The 22,213-nt window shown below is 43.8% G+C and overlaps 2 protein-coding genes across 2 annotated transcripts in view; one reads left to right on the top strand and one right to left on the bottom strand.

Moving 5' to 3' along the window:
- The window catches only part of col4a5 (collagen, type IV, alpha 5 (Alport syndrome)), a gene marked incomplete at both ends in the record, with an annotated part of 39,861 nt that extends 30,437 nt beyond the window's left edge, over nucleotides 1–9,424 (bottom strand). The window contains one exon of the mRNA XM_083993330.1: nucleotides 9,335–9,424. Within this exon, the coding sequence (XP_083849456.1) occupies nucleotides 9,335–9,424 (90 nt within the window). The remainder of the gene's footprint in view (nucleotides 1–9,334) is intronic.
- Nucleotides 9,425–12,791: 3,367 nt separating this feature from the next.
- Nucleotides 12,792–22,213, top strand: part of col4a6 (collagen, type IV, alpha 6) — a gene marked incomplete at both ends in the record, with an annotated part of 125,963 nt that continues 116,541 nt past the window's right edge. The window contains 3 exons of the mRNA XM_083993040.1: nucleotides 12,792–12,855; nucleotides 14,720–14,783; nucleotides 14,988–15,033. Of these exons, the coding sequence (XP_083849166.1) occupies nucleotides 12,792–12,855; nucleotides 14,720–14,783; nucleotides 14,988–15,033 (174 nt within the window). The remainder of the gene's footprint in view (nucleotides 12,856–14,719; nucleotides 14,784–14,987; nucleotides 15,034–22,213) is intronic.

Genomic DNA, 22,213 nt, shown 5'->3' with positions numbered 1-22,213 from the left:
AGAGGGAGAAGGAATGAAAAGTGTGCAGAGGACACATGAATGACCTCGACCTGAACACGCTCACAACATGACAACCCTCCAGATCAGGTTTTAGCAAAGAAACAGCATCGAATATTTAAGTCAATTCACTTTTCCGATGATTTAAATGATACAAATCCAGAATAGAAACATCTAAAACCTGAGGAATTTCTGTTCCTCTTCCTCCGTCTTTACCTCCCCTCTTTTCTACATCACATCACTTCTTCCTCATTCCTTTGATTCACAGGACAGTAGCTCCATCTCTCTGCCCCCCCACACCGCCTCCCTAACCGCTCTCTTCCCTCCTCTTCTTTTTCTACCTCTTCTCCTTCTTCTCCTCCTCTGACAGATGTCTGATATTTCCCTTTGTTATGACCAGTGGGGGTCTGTTTGTCTGGAGGAGACGAGGAATGCCATGCATTCACTGTTGACATGCACACACACACACATACACACACACACACACACACACACACACACACACACACACACACACACACACACACACACACACACACACACACACTTCTATACAATCAAAAACACACACACACCAGCCAAAAGAAACATAAAATAAAAGTTAAAAAACGAAGGTATGTCTGGTTCTCATACTTCTCATACTTCAAATTCTCTTTATTACTCTCTTTATTGTCAACAAACAGTGGACAAGAAAACACAACACACACAACACACACACACATACACACACATGCACTGAAGAAGACACAATCTAAATCACAAACAAAATGTCGTCTTCCAGACAGACACAGCGACGTGTATCTCCTCGCACATCAACAAATGCACAGTATGTAGCCGCCATGTTGTTTTTTTCCCTCTTCTTTCGCCCCGTGTCTGTTCATGTCAGCGGGAAAAACTCCTGAACTGATTTATGTCAAACTGGAAGAAACCTGAGGAAGTGCTGGTTAGAATAAAAATACCAGTAGACGAACTTTACCGAAGCTGTTCTGGAGGCAACACTGTAAACTGTAACACTTTTTAATTCATCGCACATCTGCATCTCTGCACCTACAGAGGGAAAACATCTGGACGGGACACACAGCTGCTGCCCCCCCACCCACCCACAAAAAAAGAAAAACAACAAGTGATGAAGTGGGACGACACCATGTGGGACAAACAGCTAAAGAAATGCATAAACATTTTAAGTTTCAACAAGCTGCTCCGATATGTGTCACTGAGCAATGTGAACAATGCTGGGACACACACACACACACACACACACACACACACACACACACACCTTGCTCAGTGCTGCTCAACATTATTATTCTCCGACTGCATGCTAAAGGCTTAGCCGCATACCAGCCGGCACATTGACCTGGGATTAACTAAGACCAGCTAGGCTTCACCTGAGGAACACACAAGCCTTATGTAAAGTATAAACACATATTTGTGACTACTGCAGGTACAGTACAAGATAGAAGGATTTGAACAGATTCAGATCTGAGTGAAAGGACACGGAGGAAAGAAAGAAAGAAAGTTAAGTAGAGATAAAGATAGAAACACAGCAGGAGAGGGTGGAGACCAAAACCAGAGCTAAAAATAAATGAAGTCTGACAAAAACTGAATGTTAAATCTGCTCTGAAGTTATTTAAATGTGCAGATATGAAACTGTTTGGTGCCTAAAGGCTTTAGTGAATAGTTTTATCACATGTGTTACGACTCCTCTGGCCACCAGAGGGCGCTGTCAGGAGACAGTGAACACACCACGGCTCAGGAATGAAGGTGGGAACAAGGGAGGGGATCGAATATTTGCATGTAGCCGGTCTTTTACTTTGAAAGGACTCCATCTGGGCAAGTATATAAAAGGTAATGGGGTAACTCTATACGCTGAAATATGTAAAGAAACAGTAGTCTCTCTCTCTCTCTCTCTCTCTCTCTCCGTCCTCACACAGATATAACGTTGGCCGAGGCCTTTTTCCCAAGCGGCTGCTGGGGAAGCCCTGTTTCCTCCTCTGAAGTGTGATGAAAGAAACAGGTGGAAGAGAGAGCATTAAAAGAAGTGAGGGAACAAGAGAGAGAGAGTGAGAGAGTGAGAAAGAAAGAGGGAGGGAGGGAGAGAAGAACAAGGAGTGAAGAAGAGAGAAGCAGACAGACGCCCTCCCACGCTGCCCAAGGTCGACTCAGACAGCGAGGCCCATTTAACTTTTTGCCTTTGTCTAAGTGTGTGTATGTGTGTGTGTGTGTGTGCTATCGCTCCTCGCCATCCGTCTCCTTCGGGCACGTGAGATGAACAGATAGGAAGGAGAAGGAGGAGGAGGAGGAGGAGGAGGAGGAAGGTAGAACAAAAACGTTATTTAATGACACGTGTTCTCTGTGTTTACATGAAAATGATTGGCAGATCTCCCCGTCAATCAACATGGCCGTAGTCCAACCCCATTTCAGAGTTTCAGAAATATGTTGACTCAGGCTGCATCAAGTTTTATCTTGTGTTATTTAATCTGAACAAAGTCTTGGCAACCCCGGTGCTGTTGGGTTGGCAATGCCAATAACTCCAATTATATAACATACATAAATCTCATTGATGAGTTGAGTTTCAGTGCTTTAAAGGGACAGTATATGTAGCTTATTTGGGTTTTTATTAGCAAAAATCAAATATTGCTTTCATAAATGCGTATTTAGGCTACCGAAGTCTAATCACAACCGCATACAAATGAGAGCTGTCTCGTAGCTTAGAACGAGTTGTTTACAAATACATAGGCGGTACGTGCACCCACCAGAGGCTGTCATGTTGCAACGCCATCTTTGAATACGGTAAGCGAAAGCGGACAAACTAGGCTCAAACGCTCTATTATTTAGTGTCTGTGACTCGGCTTGTGCCCGGAGGATGATCGACACACAGTAGTTGTTTTTGGTTTTTTCTGCGGTTATAAAACCCGCACGGTGCTAGTTAAGCAGCATTAGCAGCAACTTTGGCGTGTATACAGCGACTGCTAATCAAATGGTTTGGTTTACGGACACCGATCAGTTAGCTAACAGGGGTTAGAACCAACCGACCTTCCATTTAACGGATGACCCTGTCTACAGTCGTCCAACAAGACAAGACAACAAGAAGTTAATACGAGCCTCAGGTGAGCCTCTGTTTCGTCCCTAGAGACGCTAATGTGCTAAGCGCTAAGTCTTACAAGGGGACAGAAAAGGTGAGGAGGTAAGACAGGAAATGGGAGCACGACAGATACAGATACAAAGGCACTGAGCGATGTAGGTCAAACAGTGTTCACACTTTTTCCCTCTGTTTCACTTGAGGCTGTGAAAACAGACGACTGTAAGCTCAAAAGTGAAGTTTATGCAGGTGAGAGGGTAAAAGATGAGTAGAAGTCGTCTGTAGATCAGGGTCAGTCTCTGATCTCAGACAGATTAAACATCTTGCCTCCCTCACTTCAGAAAGAAAGAATGCAAAACAATTTTCGAGGGACGTTCAAGTTGTGTAAATTTCACCTCCCATCTGAAAAACTCTCCTCCTTCTACACGTTTTTACTTTACTTGTTGCTTTCACAAAAAGGAGGTCAGGAAAACAGATGAAGACAGGGGAAAGGTGGGCGAACGGGAGGACGCAGGATGTCTTGTGACCAGAGTGCGTGGGTTGAGTTGTCAGGTAGCCCACTGGACGACAGCCACACACTCATAAACACACCACCAGACGACAAGAAAAACACAATTCATGTGAGGTTAGTCATCGGGAGAAGAACAAACTTTCTAGAGCCACTGTTTGAACACAACTTCATCTGACCTGCATCAACAATGTCTGGTGTTTTTTATTGTCGAAGTTCTAGATGTCTGACTTTCCATTTGGAACATAAACACAACATGAAAGTCAACAGAAAATACAAAACGAGCAACAACAAACATGAATATCTGGTTGATGCCACCAAACAACACAATACTGACTCAATCTCAAGTCTAGCGTACCATTGACGAACTGTTGCTTTAAGGACAGCGAGTTTGATAAAGTCAAAGAGTTTTTTACGAACCTTTAATCTTCAACCTAATTCAGCCCAAATCCGCAAAGAGCTCTGCTTTAATCTCAATAGTCTCACTGGTCTTCAAAGACAAGCAGCTCAAACCTTCAGGTGACCGCACTTTGACCCTCACCACATCAGGGATTTCTGACTTTTACAACCCTGAGGAGATTTGAAGAGACTTTAAAGTTGCTCACATGAAGCTCGATCACCGTGGGGAGCCATGAATAACACGACTATGAGCGGCTTTTTCGGATTTGGGGGTCGTAACAATGTAGAGAAAAAAAAAAAAGGTATCGGTCAAATGTGGTGGTCCGAGTTGAAGAGAAAAAAAAAAGAGGAAGAGACAATGTAGAAAGAAAGACAGATAGAGGGGGAGAAGACATGGTTGACCTTTAAGGCCTCAGAGCAAACAGCGAGGGATGGAGTAAATAAAGAAGTCTCTAATAAACACACGGCTGTTTACCCTCCTCTTAGCGCTGAAAGGAGGCGAGTGAGGGAGGGAGGCAGAGGGGGTGACAACAGGGTTTGGGTATGTGACAGAAAGAGACGCCTTGTTAGTGGAGAAGCTTTAAATGAGACTCAGCAGGATTAGAGCTGAAATAGAGACCTTAATCGATCGTCAATAAATATCTTCTCTAAGATCAATGGAATAAACTTCTTCCTCTACTACTGCTACTATTAAAACTACAGCTTTCACTAAACAATGATTAGCTACAACTACTGTTATTGTTAGTAGTAGGCTACTACTAGAGCTATTTAGATGCTATGCTGCAGCTTTTACTGCTAATGCTTTAGCAACTAGCGCTAAAGTACTGCTACGGCTACTGAAGCAACTGCTAGGCCTTCTTTACCGCCAAAGCTAATACTACTGGCACTACTATTTCTGATACTACTACAGCTATGCTAATGCTAATGTTATTACAACTGCAATACCAGCAACTCTACAACTGCTACTTCTAGTACGACTGCGAGGCTATTACAAATTTAGTCGCTGCTAAATTAGCAATGAGAACTTTTCCGCTATTATTAGTCATTTTACTGCTGCACCACTTACTTCTATGTTTAGTACTAGTAGTACTATTAAAGCTACTGCTAATGTTAATTCTAGTAGATTGTAGTACTTCTAATGTTGGCTTACTACAACTTTTGCCACTGCTAGTCGTCTTCCTACCACGTACCACCACAACTTCTATGTAGCCTACTGCTGCTACTAATAAAACTACTGTTGCTACTCACTTCATGTAGGCCTACTTTTACTTGTCCATACATCTTCTACCTCTACTACTGCTGCAAGACAAGTTGTCCTGCAATCGCTACAACTTGGTGAGACTTATCCTACGACTACTGCTTATCTGAGTACTTCATCTCCTTTAGTATCTCATATTACTGCATCTTTTACTACCTCTACTGCTTATTCTAGCCGTAAACAGACAGAGTGAGTAGTGAGGGGGGTAAATGAATGAGGGTGGGGGAAGTGTAGGCTATGTCCTGGATCGGGGTAATTAGCTGTCTAAACATTTGGTGTTAGCCCTCAGTGACTTTTGTCCACCTGTTAAACCAAACGGCATCTTAGCCCCATTGACACCGCACTGTGACCTCTACCAGGAAACACACACTCTAACACACGCATTGCCTACACACATTTGGGCACATAAAGTACTAAATACCTTCCTCTATAATGTGTACAATATACAATAGAGGCCAATGTGACGGAGATGTTTGGGTTTATCTTCTGAAAGCTGAGGAGATAAAGCTGGAATTTAGCTTGAAGAGAAGATTCAAAGGAGGACGAGGAGGGAGATACAGAGGAGGATGGAGGTGCTCAGAGGTGAATACTGGTTTAATTTTGATTAAATTTTGATTTAATCTCTCATTATTTTGTCTTTTTTAGAAGATCCAGATGTTTGTTTGAGAACGCTGTGGACTTAACGTAGGCCGACTTATTGTCTTATGTTTTACGTAGAGAATCATAACTGTGAAGACCACAACGCCATCTTTCACCCTGAATTTGGTCTTTCAGGCAGACAGACAACTTTCTGCAGGACTGTGGCTTAGCTTTAATCTGTCACATGAAAGCGGCGCTGATTATTATTTCTCTGTGTTTGACTGCAAAAGAAAAGAAGAATAAGAAAAAAAGAGTAGCTAGAAGAAGAAATGTTCAAAAACGACCTGCAGACAAAGACGAGGGGAAAACGGTGAAACACGACCTGCGCTCGCTCTTTCAGTGAAAAAGCCAGATATGCAGCATTAGTTAACATCTTCGGCTTATCGCAGCAATCTGAGGATGTTATGGCTAAAACCTCACACACAGACAACACACACACACACACACACACACACACACACACACACACACACACACACACACACACACAGCAGCAGAAAGATTCCCCACCACCGACGAGCCTACACCTGGGATGTGGGTCACATGAAAGGTTAGGGAACCCGTGAACCTGTGTGGGTGGTTGTGCAATCATGCATGTGTGTGTCCCCATCTATGTGTGTGTGTGTGTGTGTGTGTGTGTGTGTGTGTGTGTGTGTGTGTGTGTGTGTGTGTGTGTGTGTGTGTGTGTGTGTGTGTGTGTGTGTGTGTGTGTGTGTGTGTGTGTGCACAGGAAAGCATGCATCAAATTAAGTGTGTGTTTGTGGTCATGCAGCATCACGGGTTCAAAGGAAAACCTCCAGGTATACATTACCACTGAACTCCCTCACCTGGCTGAGAGCAGATTCATATCTGGGCCGGGATTAATGCTGCACACACACAACCACAAACACACACACACACACACGCGCACACACACATACACACCATATACAAAAGGTAAAAGGATTAAAAACTGAATGTCCATGTGTGTTATGTTGAATGTGTGTTTATTCTGAAATGATTTTATTTTGAAGTCCACATTCAGTCTTGTTGCCCTCATGTTTTATGACAACCGTGTATCTCCCAACTCTTAACTTGCAACTATCAACTATAAGAAGTAGAAATAAAATAAATCCAGTGGTATAATAAAACATATGTATGTATGTATGTATGTGTATGTATGTGTGTGTGTCGTATTACTGTCATAACTGATGATGAGGATGTTAGAGACAGGTTGAATTCCTGAGCACAGATTTGTGTTATACAGACTTCTACCACTGGGGGGCCTCAGAGAGAGGAATAGGTGGAAGGGCAACAGTAGATTGTGGCCTATCATGTGTGTGTGTGTGTGTGACAGAGAGAGTGAGAGTGAGAGACCTTCACTTTATCAGCCTCTTCCTTTCCTGACAATCTAATCTCAACTCAACATCCACTTATGAGTTTATTCCAGAGGTTTTCAGCTCCACCTCACAGCCTGAGATACACCACAACCACCACCACACACACACTGATGAAGACCATGAGAGGTGGTCGAAAGCACCAAACCCCTCCTCCCTTCTCTTTCCTCCTCTCTTCTCTTCCTCAAGGTCAAAAATAAAAAACCTTCACACTTCCTCCCTCTCCTTCTCTCTTCTCTCTGTTTCTCTCTCTGTCTCTGTCTCCTGTCGTCCTCCTCTCGGAGAGGCCACCTTCACCCTTGACCCTCACGTCTCCATGGCAGCGGCAGTCAAACAGCCAAAGCCATGCAGGCAGCGCCGTGACAACACAACACACCGGCAGAGAACCAAACACGCCTTCACCTCTGACCCCCGTCCTGTCCTGTTCCTAACTCCTCTCATCGCTCGTGTTTGACATATCTGCCACGACCACATCAGTGGGTTTTGGGGGTTTTGATGGAGTTGCAGCTTCAGCAGCTTCAGCTTCAGCGCTCTCCTGTTGTCGAGTTGTGTATCTTCTGGGACCTGAGGCATAAACTTCCCGGGTTGTTTGGTCTACGTGAGCAAACACGAGGAGATTCACCTTCCTCCTGAACTTCACCCACATGAGTCAAAGAGGCTGAAACTGTAACACACAAAAAAAAACTGGCTCGTGCCCCTATTAGTAAACCTGATGAACTCTGTGTGTGCGTGTGTGTGTGTGTGTGTGTGGGTGTGTGTGTGTGTGTGTGTGTGTGTGCGTGTGCCTGCATTGGGCTTGATTGGACACGCCTTGTATGTGTGTGTGTGTGTGTGTGTGTGTGTCTGTCTATGTATGTGTGGGCGGGGCCAAGTCAATCAGCATGCATCTAGACCTCATGCATTATTAATGATTGGTGAATATTCAGCGCGCGCTGATGGAATATTACACGAGGAGCTGCAGTGAGACACTAAACACCGACACACACACACACACACTTATACACACACACACTTATACACACTTATACACACGCACTTATACACTGAGATGTAACGTTGTGGAGCTGCAGCTGCGGAGTGAGAGGCAGTGATTTAAACAAATGCACAGTGAAGTGAAGCATCTATATCTATATTTCTCACTTTCACTCTGAATCCCTGCTCATAAAGTACCTGCTCCTGCACGAGCACACACCAACCGACCAACTGATACACCGACACACACACACCTGGAGTTTATTCATATTGATAATAAACAACAACAAGCTGCAGAAACGCACCTGCAGAGAGAAACACACCTGAGAGAGGCGACTAACGACAAACTGACAGAGCAGGGATGTTGATGTTGGTTGATGTTTTAATCTGAGCGCTGGCTGCACACACACACACACACACACACACACACACACACACACACACACACACACACACACACACACACACACACACATAGATTTCTAACTTTTTCCATGCCGGTGTGTCTGGATCTATGCGTGATAACACATAGAGAGAGAGAGAGAGAGAGATGCAGCGCGCAGGGGGAGAAGTCGTGTTTCTGCGGGACAACTCGACCTGTTGCGCGGAACGTGATGCGCAGGGAAAACGGCGACAGAAACACGGTCCGAGTCCTGCAGCAGCAAGGGGCCACAACGGAGCGGAGCTGGTGGTGAAGGGGCCCGGCCCAAAAAAACAACAAAAAAAACAACAAAAAACATAAAAAAAAATAAAAATAAAAGTACCATAAAGTCGCAGCACAATCAATTATTACATGGTTATTAACCCATAATGCAACAGTTAGAAACAGCATCAGTGTTAGTATCGGTGTGTTTACACTGAGAACCGGAGGAAACGCGCTCGATTCTCCTATTTATAACCCTGAGTGGAGCTGCAGCCGGTGCTGCTGCTGCTGCTGCTGCTACTGCCCCGGCGCCGGCTGGGAGAGCCGCGGTCTCCCCCCGGGCGTCTTCACGCTGGGTGTCTTTTCGTTTCCCCAGGCTCTCTCTTTTAGAAAAAAAAAAAAAAAAAACCTGTCTCCTAAAGTCATAAAGGAATAATGAAAGAAAAAAAAACGCACTTACCGCAGAGTCGGAGCGCTGCACCGCGACGCACAGGGCGAGGAAGAGCAGCGGCACCGTGAGCTGTCGCAGGCTCTTCGCGTCTTTACTCATCTTGGAAGTTGGAGGGGGAAGTAGGTAATAGAAATAAAACAAGGCTCTCCGCCGCCGCCGCCGCCGCCTGCGTTAACACTGACAAACTCTGCGGTTCTCTACTCGCATGTCATAGCCCTGCTTTGGCTTGGCCCCCCCGCCCCCGCTGCTGCTGCACACACCGGCTCTCAGCGGACTGGGAACGGACTAAAAGAGAAAACACTTGTTCTCGGGCTGCGCTGCTCTGGCTGCTGCCGCTGGCTCGCAGACTCTTCTGCTGGTCCTGGCTCTGGCACCGTGCGCCTCTGTCGTCCCCCCTCTCTAACTTTTTCTCCCCTGCAGACCTGCCTAGCCGGAACTACTTCCCACAGGGCGCACTGATATCTGCTCCCCCCTCCTCCTCCTCTTCCTCCTCCCTCCTCCTCCCTTCTCCTGTCCTGTGCACCTACACCACCACGACAGATAATAAATCTAATATAAAGTTTTTATAAACGTGGCTGCGGACGGATGAGCGACGCACGCAGCTTGGGTCTTGTTTCAGTGGTTTTATATTTTCTTTTGATTTTAAAGAGAAGTGGTTTATGTTAGGACCTCCGCGGTGGGGCGGATGGATACGGCCTTGCTCCTGCGTGCCTATCCGATCCTACCCAGCGCCTCAGGCTGCACAAAAAAAAGGTTTGGCATTAAACCTTTATTTGACATTTTCTATACGCCCGAACACGTTGCATTCCTGTCCGATTATTAAAGGTCAAATAGTCTCTCTTGACTCCTGACAGAGGGATGCTGCTGGCAACATGCAGGAGAGGCAAATCAACTCTCCTTGTTCCTTTATAAGTGAAGTGCATCATCTTTTCCTATACTCCTTTTACTGTTGCATTCTTTCTTTGCCCTCGTCTCAAGTGCATGATGAACTTATTCACAGGTGCTGATCTGGAGTCAGCAGACAGACAGATAGACAGACAGACTGTGACTAATCAACCGACACTTTGTGGATGAGCTCATCTAAACCTCCACAAACACACATGAAAGTGATCGACTGAGATTTCAGGGGCAGATTGATTCCCTTTGGATGGAGCTAAAACTTCATTAGGAAATATTTAACGTTAATTATCAGACATGTCACTGCTGATCCCGGATCAGATTATCATGTTTCTCTCTCGGCTGATTTCTATCTGGGTTTAAAGGTTTGTTTAATTGCACACAGGGCCTTAGGCAGAATTTTTCAAATACTAATAATAGATAGATATTTTTTCAAGAGCATCAAGTCAGTAAAAGGTTAACGTGGCCTGTATCTCTGAGAAATCAGAGCTGATCTTTTCGGCTTTTGACATTTTTAAGCCCCAGGAGTAAAATAAAACAAGTATACAACATTTTCATATATATAATAAGTAAATCATAGATTAGCAAATACAACAAGTAAATACATAAGCAACAAGAATGATGGCAAAAGAGACTTGAAGATTGACACTTAATGTAGAAATGATTAGGACAAGCTCTTTTTCTGAGAAAGCCAAAAAAAAAGAGTCAATCATGATGTAGTTACTTTTTGTTTTTAGGTGACATCTAGTGGCTGAAGTTATTATGCAGGAGCAGTAGAAGAAGTGCGGTGATATAGTACAAACAATGCAAAAGTCAATGTAGGGATGATGAGGTTCTGGAGGTCGGACCTTCATGCATCATATTTATGGGTCTTAACTGAAATCATGATCTTTACCAAGAACCTTTACAGCTTTAACCTGATGAAGAAGCTGTTGTACCTAAAACCTGATGATACAACGATCGCTATTTGAGGAAATGTCCATACGAGTGGAATGAGAGAGTGAAAAAACGACTTATTGTTTAGATTTGAAGACTGACTGAAGGACCAGACACCAGTCAGTACGTTTACATGCACAGCTTCATCGAGCTAGAATCAAAATTCGATTTTGGCGTCTAATCGGACTTCTGTCTTTGTCCCAGTTTACATGCAACTGAGAAAATCTAATAACTGACGGGAACGTGTCCTCCTCCTCAACACCAGGTGGCGATATGCGTCGTTTCAGCGGTCTTTTCCGGTTGATCTATTAGCCAGGCGAACAACAGCAAGATGGTTAATCGTACAGCTTTGTTCATCTCATACGTAATGTGCGTGTTACTTATTGTGCAGATAAGGTGCACGCTATCCCTCATTAGCCTCGTAAACCAGCCTCTCGCGGAAGTGCATTTCATTTCATTCCGAGGGAGAGTCTGGCCTCATCCCCGTTGTAAGCGTTTGGACTGAAACCCTCAGAAGGCCGAGCCAATCAGCGTCGCCCGCTGTGATTGACACAGCACGTTGGCCAATCAGGGACCGACTGGTGCAAAGCCCCGTCACTACACCAACTTGCTGATTGGCTGAATGGGGTTGTCTGTCAACGCTACTACCAAAGATATTAAACCGTCTTTGCTACTACTCCCGCCCAGCTGCCGCCCACCCCAGACGCTTAGAGGGGGGATGAGGCCAGACTCTCCCGAGAAATGAAATGAAATGCATTTCCGCGAGAGGCTGGTTTACGAGGCTAATCCCTCATGGCCATGGTGATTTTGAGCTACAACAATATCTTCTGCGACCGGCTTTCTTGGATGTTTTTGTTCTTACGCCAGCGCGGGGGGTGTGGAGCAGGCACACATGCGTTGTCTAGTTAAACTCCGATTAAGGCGTATACATGCTGGAGAAAGTCCAATTCCAATCACGTCTTAATCGGAGTTGGAGAACTCCGATATTAGTCGGACTAATACGTTTACCTGCACTCAGTTGTCCAGTTATAGCGGATTAAGACAATAATTCAGTTTCCTCAAGTGTCATGTAAATGTACTGACTGAGTCACTGAGGAGTTTAAGTCTTGGTCGACGTCTTGAGGTGAAAGAAGCTCCAGTTGTGGTGTAATGGTCGTTATCGTCACGAACCCCCCCCCCCCCCCCCCCCAAAAAAAAAAAAAAAAAACAGCAACATGTCGGTGAATCTTTAAAGGGACTATGAGGAGTTTTGGAAAGCAATGTGTTTTCACACTAGATTTCCCATGAGCCTCCGTGTGCACGGTGAAACTCTTGGACCGGCGCAAGACGGACGAAAGCAAAAACATTTGCCAAGAATGTTTTCATTCATCAAGAATGAAAGTTGGAGGTTGGAAGACGATCAGATACCATTGTATTTCCGACCATAAACGGCGATTCGGCTGCTTTTATGGTCGGAAACTGAAACTAGGAAATGCTGGGCGAGTCAACCACTAAATATGATCAAAATAACGATAAAGACGAAACGATATATTTATTGAAAATGGACCCATTAGCAAGTGGGTAACATAGATTCATCCACATTAATATGAGACTATTTTATAACCAAAAGCAAACTCCTCAGGGTGTCTTTAACATGAAAAAGTTTGGAAGTGAAGATATCAAACTGAGCTTTCCTTGGGCGACACAGAGGAACAGTGGTGAGTACAGTTGAATGTTTTGGGTTCGATCCCTGGATCTGCAGCGTTTCATTTCAAGGTCGATTGGCGACTCTTAAAAAGTGTCCACAGGTGCCCATGTGGCCCTGTGACCTGCATGGTGACCTGTCCAGGCCCCGGGGTCACGGAGAGTGTTGTAGCTCATGAATAGATGTGTTCTTCTCCTTCATGTTTGTTGTCTGGATGTGATTATTGATCCAATGTGATCAACTGTTCTGAGACGTTCAAGCAGCTTGATGTTGCTCTAGAAGTCGCCAACGTGATCATAGAGCGATTGTAGAAGGTTTTGAGACACTGAATGTTCCATCTGGTGCATTCAGGGTCAGGGTTGAGTTTGGGACGATGTATTGATCCAGACAGCAGTGAAAATCCAACATTTGTCTGCAAACGATACGACTAAGTGTAAAAGTGAAGTGGCCCCAGGAAGGATCCCTGGAGACGAGCTCCACAGAGAAGACGACCGGCTTCTTTTTAAGGCAGAAACATGAACTTTAGCATCATCTAAAACAACAAATCCATCCTCAGAAGAATGAAGCTGTTGTGTTGAACTGTGTTTAAAACTTCAACTCAGGTCCTTGTTGAACTAAAATAGAAACATTCAGGAGCTAAAAGAGGACGTTTGCAACCCGAGTCACTCGGTGTCTTTACTGTCGGCACCACGTTTAGACCTGGGATCATGACACAGCAGCTCAGAAGCTGTTTAATTTTATTTACTCAAAATAGACGCACAGATATAGGACTGATTGTAATCCGGCTGTGTTGAGCTCCCACATGAATATCACAGAGATGAAATAAAGACTCATTGTTACACTGCAAAAACTCAAAATCGTTCCAAGAATATTTGTCTCATTTCCAGTCAAAACGAATATCTTTCCACTTAAAATAAGACTCATCACCTTAAAATTAACTTGTTTTTAGATCATTTTCACTTGTTTCAAACAAATATTCACTTGAAATAAGTAGAAAAATCTGCCAGTGAAAGCAAGTTTTTTGTGCTTGTAATAAGAAAGAAAAACTTTCTCCATTATCAGATTTTTCTACTTATTTCAAGTAAAAATCTGCTTGAAAGAAGTAAAAAGTGTCTAAAAACAAGCTACTTTTTAATGTGATGAGTCTTATTTTAAGTAGGCTATAATGAGATTTGTTTTGACTAGAAATGACATTTTGACTAGAAATAAGACAAATATTCTTGGTAAGATTTTGAGTTTTTGCAGTGATAAGAGGCAGATTTGATTATTTTTGGTGCTGATGTTGCATAGTATTTTTTATTGATTCCACGTGGAAACTAGTCAATATAGTTGAGTTTCATGATATTAAAGTTATTTTAATACAATCATTTCTTTATATTCTTTTACTTTTCATGGTGGAAACTTTGTGCTTAGAGACTGATGGGACGCTGCAGCGCGCAGAGGTCCTGCTGGTGTGTGAGCGCAGGACTGAAAATCCTCGTGTTGTATACCCAAAGGTAGGCTATACGGGGGCATGAATGACATGTGTTGGCCCCTCCTCCCCTCTGAGCTGCAGCGCTGCTGAGTTGAAGCGCAACAGCCCGGAGAGCGCAGCAGCAGCAACCTCATCGCTGCAACTTTGGGTGAGTTGGATAAGCTCTGGTTTTATCAAACAAATCACCGGGAAACCGAGGACGGACGAGGCTTTAATACTCGGTGGAGTGTGTACGTGTGAGTGTGTGTGGATACAGCTGGTGTCTGTCTGTCTGTCTGACTGACTGTGTGTTGGGGGGGACTACTTTATCTCCTTCTCTCCCTGTGTGTCTCCGGGTAGATGACGGGGGTATTTGGAGCTGTCGATGAGCGCGTTTGAGGGGCTTTGCTGGTGAAATCAACAGGGGGATCGAGAGCGACGACCTGCGGTTCCCTCTCCTGCCCGTCGGATCTCAAAATGAAATTACTGTAAGATTTTTTTTTATTGTTATTAATTTTCTAAAATTTTCAAATCTCATTTCTACTGAGTCCAACTCTCCGGGCATGGCGCCGCAGCAGCCGCCGCAGCGCTGCCCGGCTTCAGAGGCTCCAGACCCGGCGCAGGTTGCAGCCTCGTAGCCTCTACCTGCCGGAGGAACCGCACTGACCGATGTGTTTATTTCCTTTGGGCAGGATTTGTGTGGTTGCAGTCGCCTTGGCGGTGAGATCTGCGCACGGAGTAAGTCCCATTTGTTTACTATTCCTCTCCTTCAGGTGAAGAGCCTCTCCGCTGCGTTTATTTAACACTAGACTACAAACTATAAACCAAAGCCGAACACTTTTCCTTTCTTGTTTTTTCATATTTTCACGCAGTTGTGACCGTCTAATTGCTGGAGAAGACTTTAGCCTAGCTACTTCCCATTGCACGTACTGTAAATGCAGCTTGAATTTATTAATGCTGCGACACAATTCAAACCTGCAGAAGCTTCGTGTTGCATTGAATTAAACTTTATTTATAGGCCACGTAGACTTTATTTCTCATCCTGCACCTTGCAGGTGTTAGACGTGGGTTTAACTCCTCCATGTCACGTTGTGTGAGTGTTTGTGTGTTTGCGTGCGTGCGTGCGTGTGTGTATGTGTGTGTGCGTGAGGAAGACACACAACTCTTGAATGATTTCTGTAACTTTAACAGAACAACCTCATGTTACTGTTTCACCTCTGTTTCGATCAGATATGACTCTCCCAGATGTTTTGTAACTGTGTGGATGATGATTTTTTTTTTCTTTTTTCTTTTTTAAACCTTTAGCTCATGACTCAGTTTTTATGCGTGGCCTCAGGGACTGGAAAAGCAGTTCATATTTGAGTGGGCCCGCTCAGTCATTTGCACTTAAAGCCCCGCCCCCTTACTGAATATTAAAGATATGGAGATTGATGGGCGCAACAGGCCACACCTATACAGGCTGAGGGAGGGATGTAGCTCTGCACTGCTAGTATGCAAGCAGATATCACTTTCTATTCATCAGTATATTAGTGCTGTTTGAAAGTGTACACATAAACTGTTGAATTACATGAAAACATGCATTGAAATAAAACTGAAAATAAGAGTTAGATTATTGCATTACATGAGTACAGTGCAGGGATTCAAAGGACTGAATAAGAAAAGGTTGGAGTTTTATTTGATGATGCAATTTTCAAGCACAAAATCAGCTATAATCCTTGTGTTGTTGGGAATTGAACCGCCAACCTTTGTCGGTGTCAAGTCTTCAAGCAGCTTCCTGCGTCTCAATAGGCCTCAGGCGGCCGATGGAGCTGCATTGACTTTGAATTGACTCCTCCACCCACTTCCCCACCTCCCACTTGTTCTGAGTGTGTGTAGCCGTAGATGTGACTGGGTGGATATGCAAACTCGTCGTGTTGAGTTCATTGGGTGGTCTCGGTTGTTGTAACCCCTGGTAACCGTGAGGATGTGGCGGTGACCCAGCAAAGTGTCGGTGTTTGTTCACATCTGGATCAGATTTCATTACTGTGCCGTTGTTCACCAACACTTTTTTGGCAGATGAGAGTAAACACAAGATTTAGCCACACTTGATTATCTCTGACTGGATATAGCATCTCAAAAACAGTGTTGGCTCTGTAGGGGGCAGAAGATAACGGTTCAAAATGCACAAATGCAAATCAAAATAAGTTGGGCAACGATTACGTAACCCACCACTCAGATATTGCGTCCTTGGAAATATTATATTTTCATGGCCAGACAGCGTGTAGTAATGTTGCGTTACCATTTTAGCATGAGATGATAAGGGGAAAAAAAACAAAAAACATATTTTGGCGACTGACTTTTTTTCCTTTTCTTTTTTTATTATCCTCAAAGGTGTCATTAAAGGTGCTAGCTATATAAGTTTAGCCATTTCTACATAGCCAGCATTAGCATCAGCAGCTCTTTACGCTACTTTACTTTGCTCAGTTCTGGAAAGTTCTGGTAAGCATGTTAGAGAAGATATACTTAAAAAAAAAAAAAACTTTCCACTCTTTTTTTGGGTTAGTTTGTTTTTTGACTAGTTACGATGCTAAAATCACCAGTTTTTTGTCCAGGTTTCCGCTCGTGAGCTAGCTAACCAAAGTTTCTCTGAGCTAAAACGTGTCCAGAATAAGCTAACTGGTTAAAAATCATTTAGTTTGTTAGTTTGTTGGCTACTTATGATGCTAAAAATCAGCAGCAGTTTGATCTGGTTACATCTTGTTACCTATCGAACCAAAAAGTCTGTTAGCAAAACTAAGCATGTCTACACGAAACTAACTTTTGTTTTGGTTAAGAGTCGTGTAGCATTTGAATAGTTGGTTTGCTGGCTAGTTTTGCTGTAACATAAATACACATATAGCCTATCAAGCCATTTTTTAAATAGTTTTTTGTCTTTTTGCCTTTAATTGATAGGATAATTGAGATAGATGAGGGATTTGCGCCGGTGTCGGCTACAGCGAGGACTGTAGCCTCTGCATATGGGGCACATCCTCAACCCACGATGCCCCTATATTGAGCCATATTACTGCACATTTCATTTAAACGTATGGACAAATCAGCTTTATTGTGAAGCCCAAACCCAGACCACTATACAAGTCTTTTGCGTAGCCCTCATTATTTTTAGCTGGCGAGCATCTGCAGGAGCTCATCCAGTTGTGAGTGTCTGCGAGGGCTGACACAGCTGTTGGCACAGGGAAAACATCACACACAGGTGAGGAGAGAGGAGGAGGAGGAGGAAAGACGGGAAGCAGAGAGTTGGCAGTGAGGAAATCACCCAGAAATGCACTCTTTTACATTTTCTGGTTGGAATGCGAGATGGATGAGTGTTACACATCTATGATGTACATAAAGTGACAAATGAGGGTTGTAAGGAAACATCTGAACAAATCCGACCTCCTGGAGATGCTGCAGGAGTGAACATAGGTGTATTTGCAAGTTTAGGAAACTTTAAAGGACTTTAATTATTGTTGATGGAGAGCTACAGTATAGTCAACAGGTCCACATGTTTTAGGTGTTTTTCATAATGTTTATTTATTCATTTATTTGTCCACATTCATCTCTACTAATCAATAGTGCCCGTTTGAATTATAATCTGCCTGATCAACCATCCAAAACAGAAAGATATTCAGATAACACGTGTTTTCCATGTTCCAGGTAATTGATGATTGTCACAATGACTTCCAGTTGTTTAATTGATTGATCAAATCAATTAAACAACTGATTGTTTCAGCACCAATTTAAAGAGAATAGCCTATATGACTTAATATCTGTTCATTAATTATAGTCTCAGAATCACTGGGAACGTCCTTGTTGAAGAGTTTTATTGTGTCCTTGGACAAACCATGAGTGTAGGAGCTCTCTCCTCCTCCTCCTCCTCCTCCTCCTCCTCCTGTTGAATTCCTCCAGAGCTTGGCAGGACTTGTCGGACTATCTCCCACTCCCCGCAGGTGCTATAGGCTGAAACATTCCAGAAACGTTAAGTGAGGCGACTGATCACTGCCTGATTTGTGGTTTCATTATTACCCCCCCGTCCCCCTCCCCACCCCATCCCCCCTCACCTCCCCCTCCCCCTCACCTCACCTCCCCACCTCCCTCCTTCCTATCACTTTTTTCTCCTTTGCACCCGCTGCTTCCACAGGTCACGCAGCTCATTACATGTTGATTTACGGTGTGATTTGTGGGCAGTGGTCCGACTCCTCGCAGTGCTCCCACTTTTTCTTTCTTTTACTATGGCAGCTGAACTAATTAGTTGATTAAATTGAACATTTTAATCCATTTCCAACCAAAAATGCCAAACATCCACTGTTTCCAGGTCCCATGTGCAGATTCACTGCTTGTCTTTGTTATATGTGAATATTTTGGACAGTTTGTTAGATAAACAATCAATTTGCAGATGATTTTTTTTTTTGATTTTACCCAACATTTTACACTCACAGAGAAACTGATCAATCAATAACATGTTTATTAGATTGACTGCTAATAAAATAATTGTTAGTTTACATTGTATTTAAGTGCTTTCATTAGTTTACGTGCAAATGTAGCATACATTTTTAGTCTCGCTCTTTGTTAGCTGCTGGATTTTTCTGCATTTTCTTCACTCCTCCTTTGCACAGTTCAGATTTAGTTGAAAACTTTTCCCCTCAGGGCAGAAATAAAGCCAGTTTAGTTCAGTCACACCTCATGTAGCTATAGAAATGCAGGTTTTTAGGGCTTCTATTAGCTAACATGTGCTTACATGATTAAATTGACTCGTTTTAAGTACTTTACACATGCAAAGACGTTTTATAAAGGTTCATAATTGGATGAATTAAAAATTCTACTCAGTTTTATATAATTTGACGTTCGACAAAATCAGAACGATCGGTTTCTTTTGCTGCGAGAGTGAAACACAAGGTGACAGGTAAAGGGAAAAAAAGATTGAACACATGATTGTAGTGCAGAGAAAAGCTGTCAAACCTAATTAAACATGATTTATGGCTGAACTGTCAGGTACTAAATATTTCAGGGGTGTTGGTTTTAAATATCAACTTGTTCCTGGATGGCAGTGGTTTACATTCCCCCAAGGCTTTCTTGCTCGGGATCAGGAGTTAGACGCCAACGATCTGGGTCAGGATGAGATTAGTCAAGTTTATGGAAAAGTTCAGATGCTGTTTTGAAATGTGAGAGATAAAAGGCCACTGCTGTTCACGCAGCCCTTACGTTTAACCTATATACAGTCAGCGTAAAGCACTTTAGGAAACCTGTAAACCGCATATAGGAGGTTTAACGTGTCGTTGAAAAGCCCCCGCTGCTCCTCTCCCACGCCCACACTTAAGGCTCCGCTACCTGTGTGGCGTTCGCGTGCACCGGTGCGCTTCCCCATCCCCGTAAAAACCCCGTGTCTCTCTTGTGTTTGTGTGTGTTTCAGAGCAGGTGGGATGAAAGACGCGTTGAGCTTGGTTTTCCTTTGGGGAAATACCCTCTGTAAGAGGACACACCGGCTTTTGGGAGCTATTTATTGCCACAGCAGTGCAGACAAAGACAGATAATCTGAGGACGGGAGGCTCCCATGTGTGAAGCAGACAAGAGATGCTCGGGACCTGAACGCACCAGAGTAGTTGTAGAGTTTTAGGGTAATACACTTCATGTCGTCAGACTTCTAGACACCCATTCGGAAGACGACTTTTACAACTTTTGGTTGAAACGGAGCCAGAATTAGCACCTTTGTGGTTGTTAGCCGTCTTATCAGGGAGGCAGCTACTGACAGATTAATCTCCCAATTACTTAAATCAATTGTTAAATCTATGAATCATAATAAAATGGAGAAAAGTGCCACCTTTCAAATGGTAAACCCCAACCCCAACCACATCTCCAACAAGGCCAACCCAAAGCCAGGCTGAGCTACTGTAGCTATGTCATGTGTTTGGACTCTTATAGCAGCTGATAATCATCCAATCAATCACATCCCATCTGTCCGTGTTTCTCTGCTTGTTGGTTAAAGTGTTTTGCATTTTCCACCCCGATCTATTACAGTAGCTTTATGAGCTTTCCATCTAAAACCAAGAACCTTCCTCATGACTGACAGTAACCTTCACGATAATTGGTGGCGGGCCGTGCGCGGGCCTGCCTGTAGCTCTGAGGAATGTTTTTTACGCAAACTCTGTAATTCTCTGGAACAATTAGACATTTGTGAACGCATCCAAAAACAATAGAAGGACACAGGTGGGTCGGTGTAGGTGTTGACAGGTCGCTGCCTCCTGCCCTTCCTTTCACTTCTCCTTATCTCTCTTACCATCCATCCATCCAGTCGCACTATTGCTACATCACTGGCTTCTCCTTCTTGTCATGTTTACAAGTCTACCTGAAATCCGATACTTGTATTTCCAATAATATGGTGATGGCAGATGTTTGGCCTTCTCAAACTGTTTTTTTTAATCGATCTTGTTGTGATATTGCCATTCTGGATTCTTGTTTTGGCTCCGATAACCCTGTAATGTAAATCCGATGTTGTGACAGCTGAGCCTAAAAGCCGTGAAAGGTCTGTTTATCTGCGGTGGAAGATGTGCAGCAGCTTGTCGGGATCAATTGATAAGAAGAACGCTCGCAATCCTGATAAAGTGATTTTATTTAACCTTTAACAATGATTGACTCGTCATCGTTTTCTTCTCTGTTTGTGTTTTCGGTTGATTGAGATCGCTGTGAGTCTTGGCAGCTGTTTAAGAGACTTTGCGAACTCTCACCACATGTCACCACCACATCATCACCCTCCATCTGCCATGGCCACATCAGACCCCCACCTCCTCTCTTTTTTTCCCTTTTTTTTTTGATGAAGCGCACGCTGTCAGTTTGTCCCCCGATTGGTCGCGGTGAACTCCAGAGGTCGGAGGGTCACGGCGAGCACAAAGGCGGCGGGGGAGCTTGCGACTGTGCCGACGGCTTCGCATTCCACCGCCCCGCTCTCCAGATTTTTATCCGTCGCACTTTGTGTTTTTTGCTTCTTCTCGGGCCCTCTCGTGAAAGAAAGACGAGCGAAAGCAGAGAGAAGATTTAGGGGGAGCGGGAGGAGGAAGAAGCGGGAGGGAGGGAGTGAGGGGGTATTCTATATCTACAGGGCCTGGGGGCGTTTATGAAGGTCTTTAGGTTTGTCAGAGAGGAGCTGAGGTGGGGCAGTGTTTGGCTGGATGCTCAGTGGGAGTTCTGTCTTAGCTTGTTGGACGTGCCCGGTCCCTTCTCCTTAATGCCTTCTCTCCCCTCAGGGCTGTTTGCACTTCAGAGGGATTAGACCTCCAATCTACTTCTCCTCATTTGTTGGGTTTTGTCTCCTCTGTCTGCCTTTTCTTTTCTCCCTTTATTTTGTGTATTTAGTCTCTGTTAGACTCCCCACTTGTTGCTCCTCTCTTTACTTTTCAATGCCTCACCACATTCTTGCCCCTGTTGACTCACAAAAGTGGCTCATGCCTGTGTTCGATTTGGACACGTTTTTTTTGGCAACTTTGGCAACTTTTTTTTGTATCTTTTAAAACCTTTGCACAACTTTTCCTGTTTTGTTTCAGTCTTAGCAGTCTCAACAACCCTGTTTCTAGCTGCATTGTGCAGATGTTTCCTGCAAACAAGCTGGCTTTACAGCGCATAGCCAGCTACAAACGGCAGACAGGCAAAGTCTAGCTTTCCAATCAGCAGCTAAAGACAAAGATATTTCCATCAGGAGTCGGTGGAGACCAAAAATAGAGCCAGAATTCAATCCTTCAGGTAAACAGATAGGTAGTCTTCAATGGACACTAATATTGCTAAATCCTATTAGTGTTGTTCACTTTCTTTGTCAAAATCAGGAATAATCAGCAAATAGAGAACATTTTCAAGTGTCTCATGAAAGACATTAATTTTGGAGAAGCTGGAACTAGAGAAATCTTTTTTTTTTTTT

Source organism: Trachurus trachurus (genome assembly GCF_905171665.1).
Source record: "Trachurus trachurus genome assembly, chromosome: 18".
In the NCBI taxonomy this organism is placed as follows: domain Eukaryota; kingdom Metazoa; phylum Chordata; class Actinopteri; order Carangiformes; family Carangidae; genus Trachurus; species Trachurus trachurus.
Note: the sequence above shows the minus strand (reverse complement) of the source record. Positions and strands in the feature narration are given on the sequence as shown.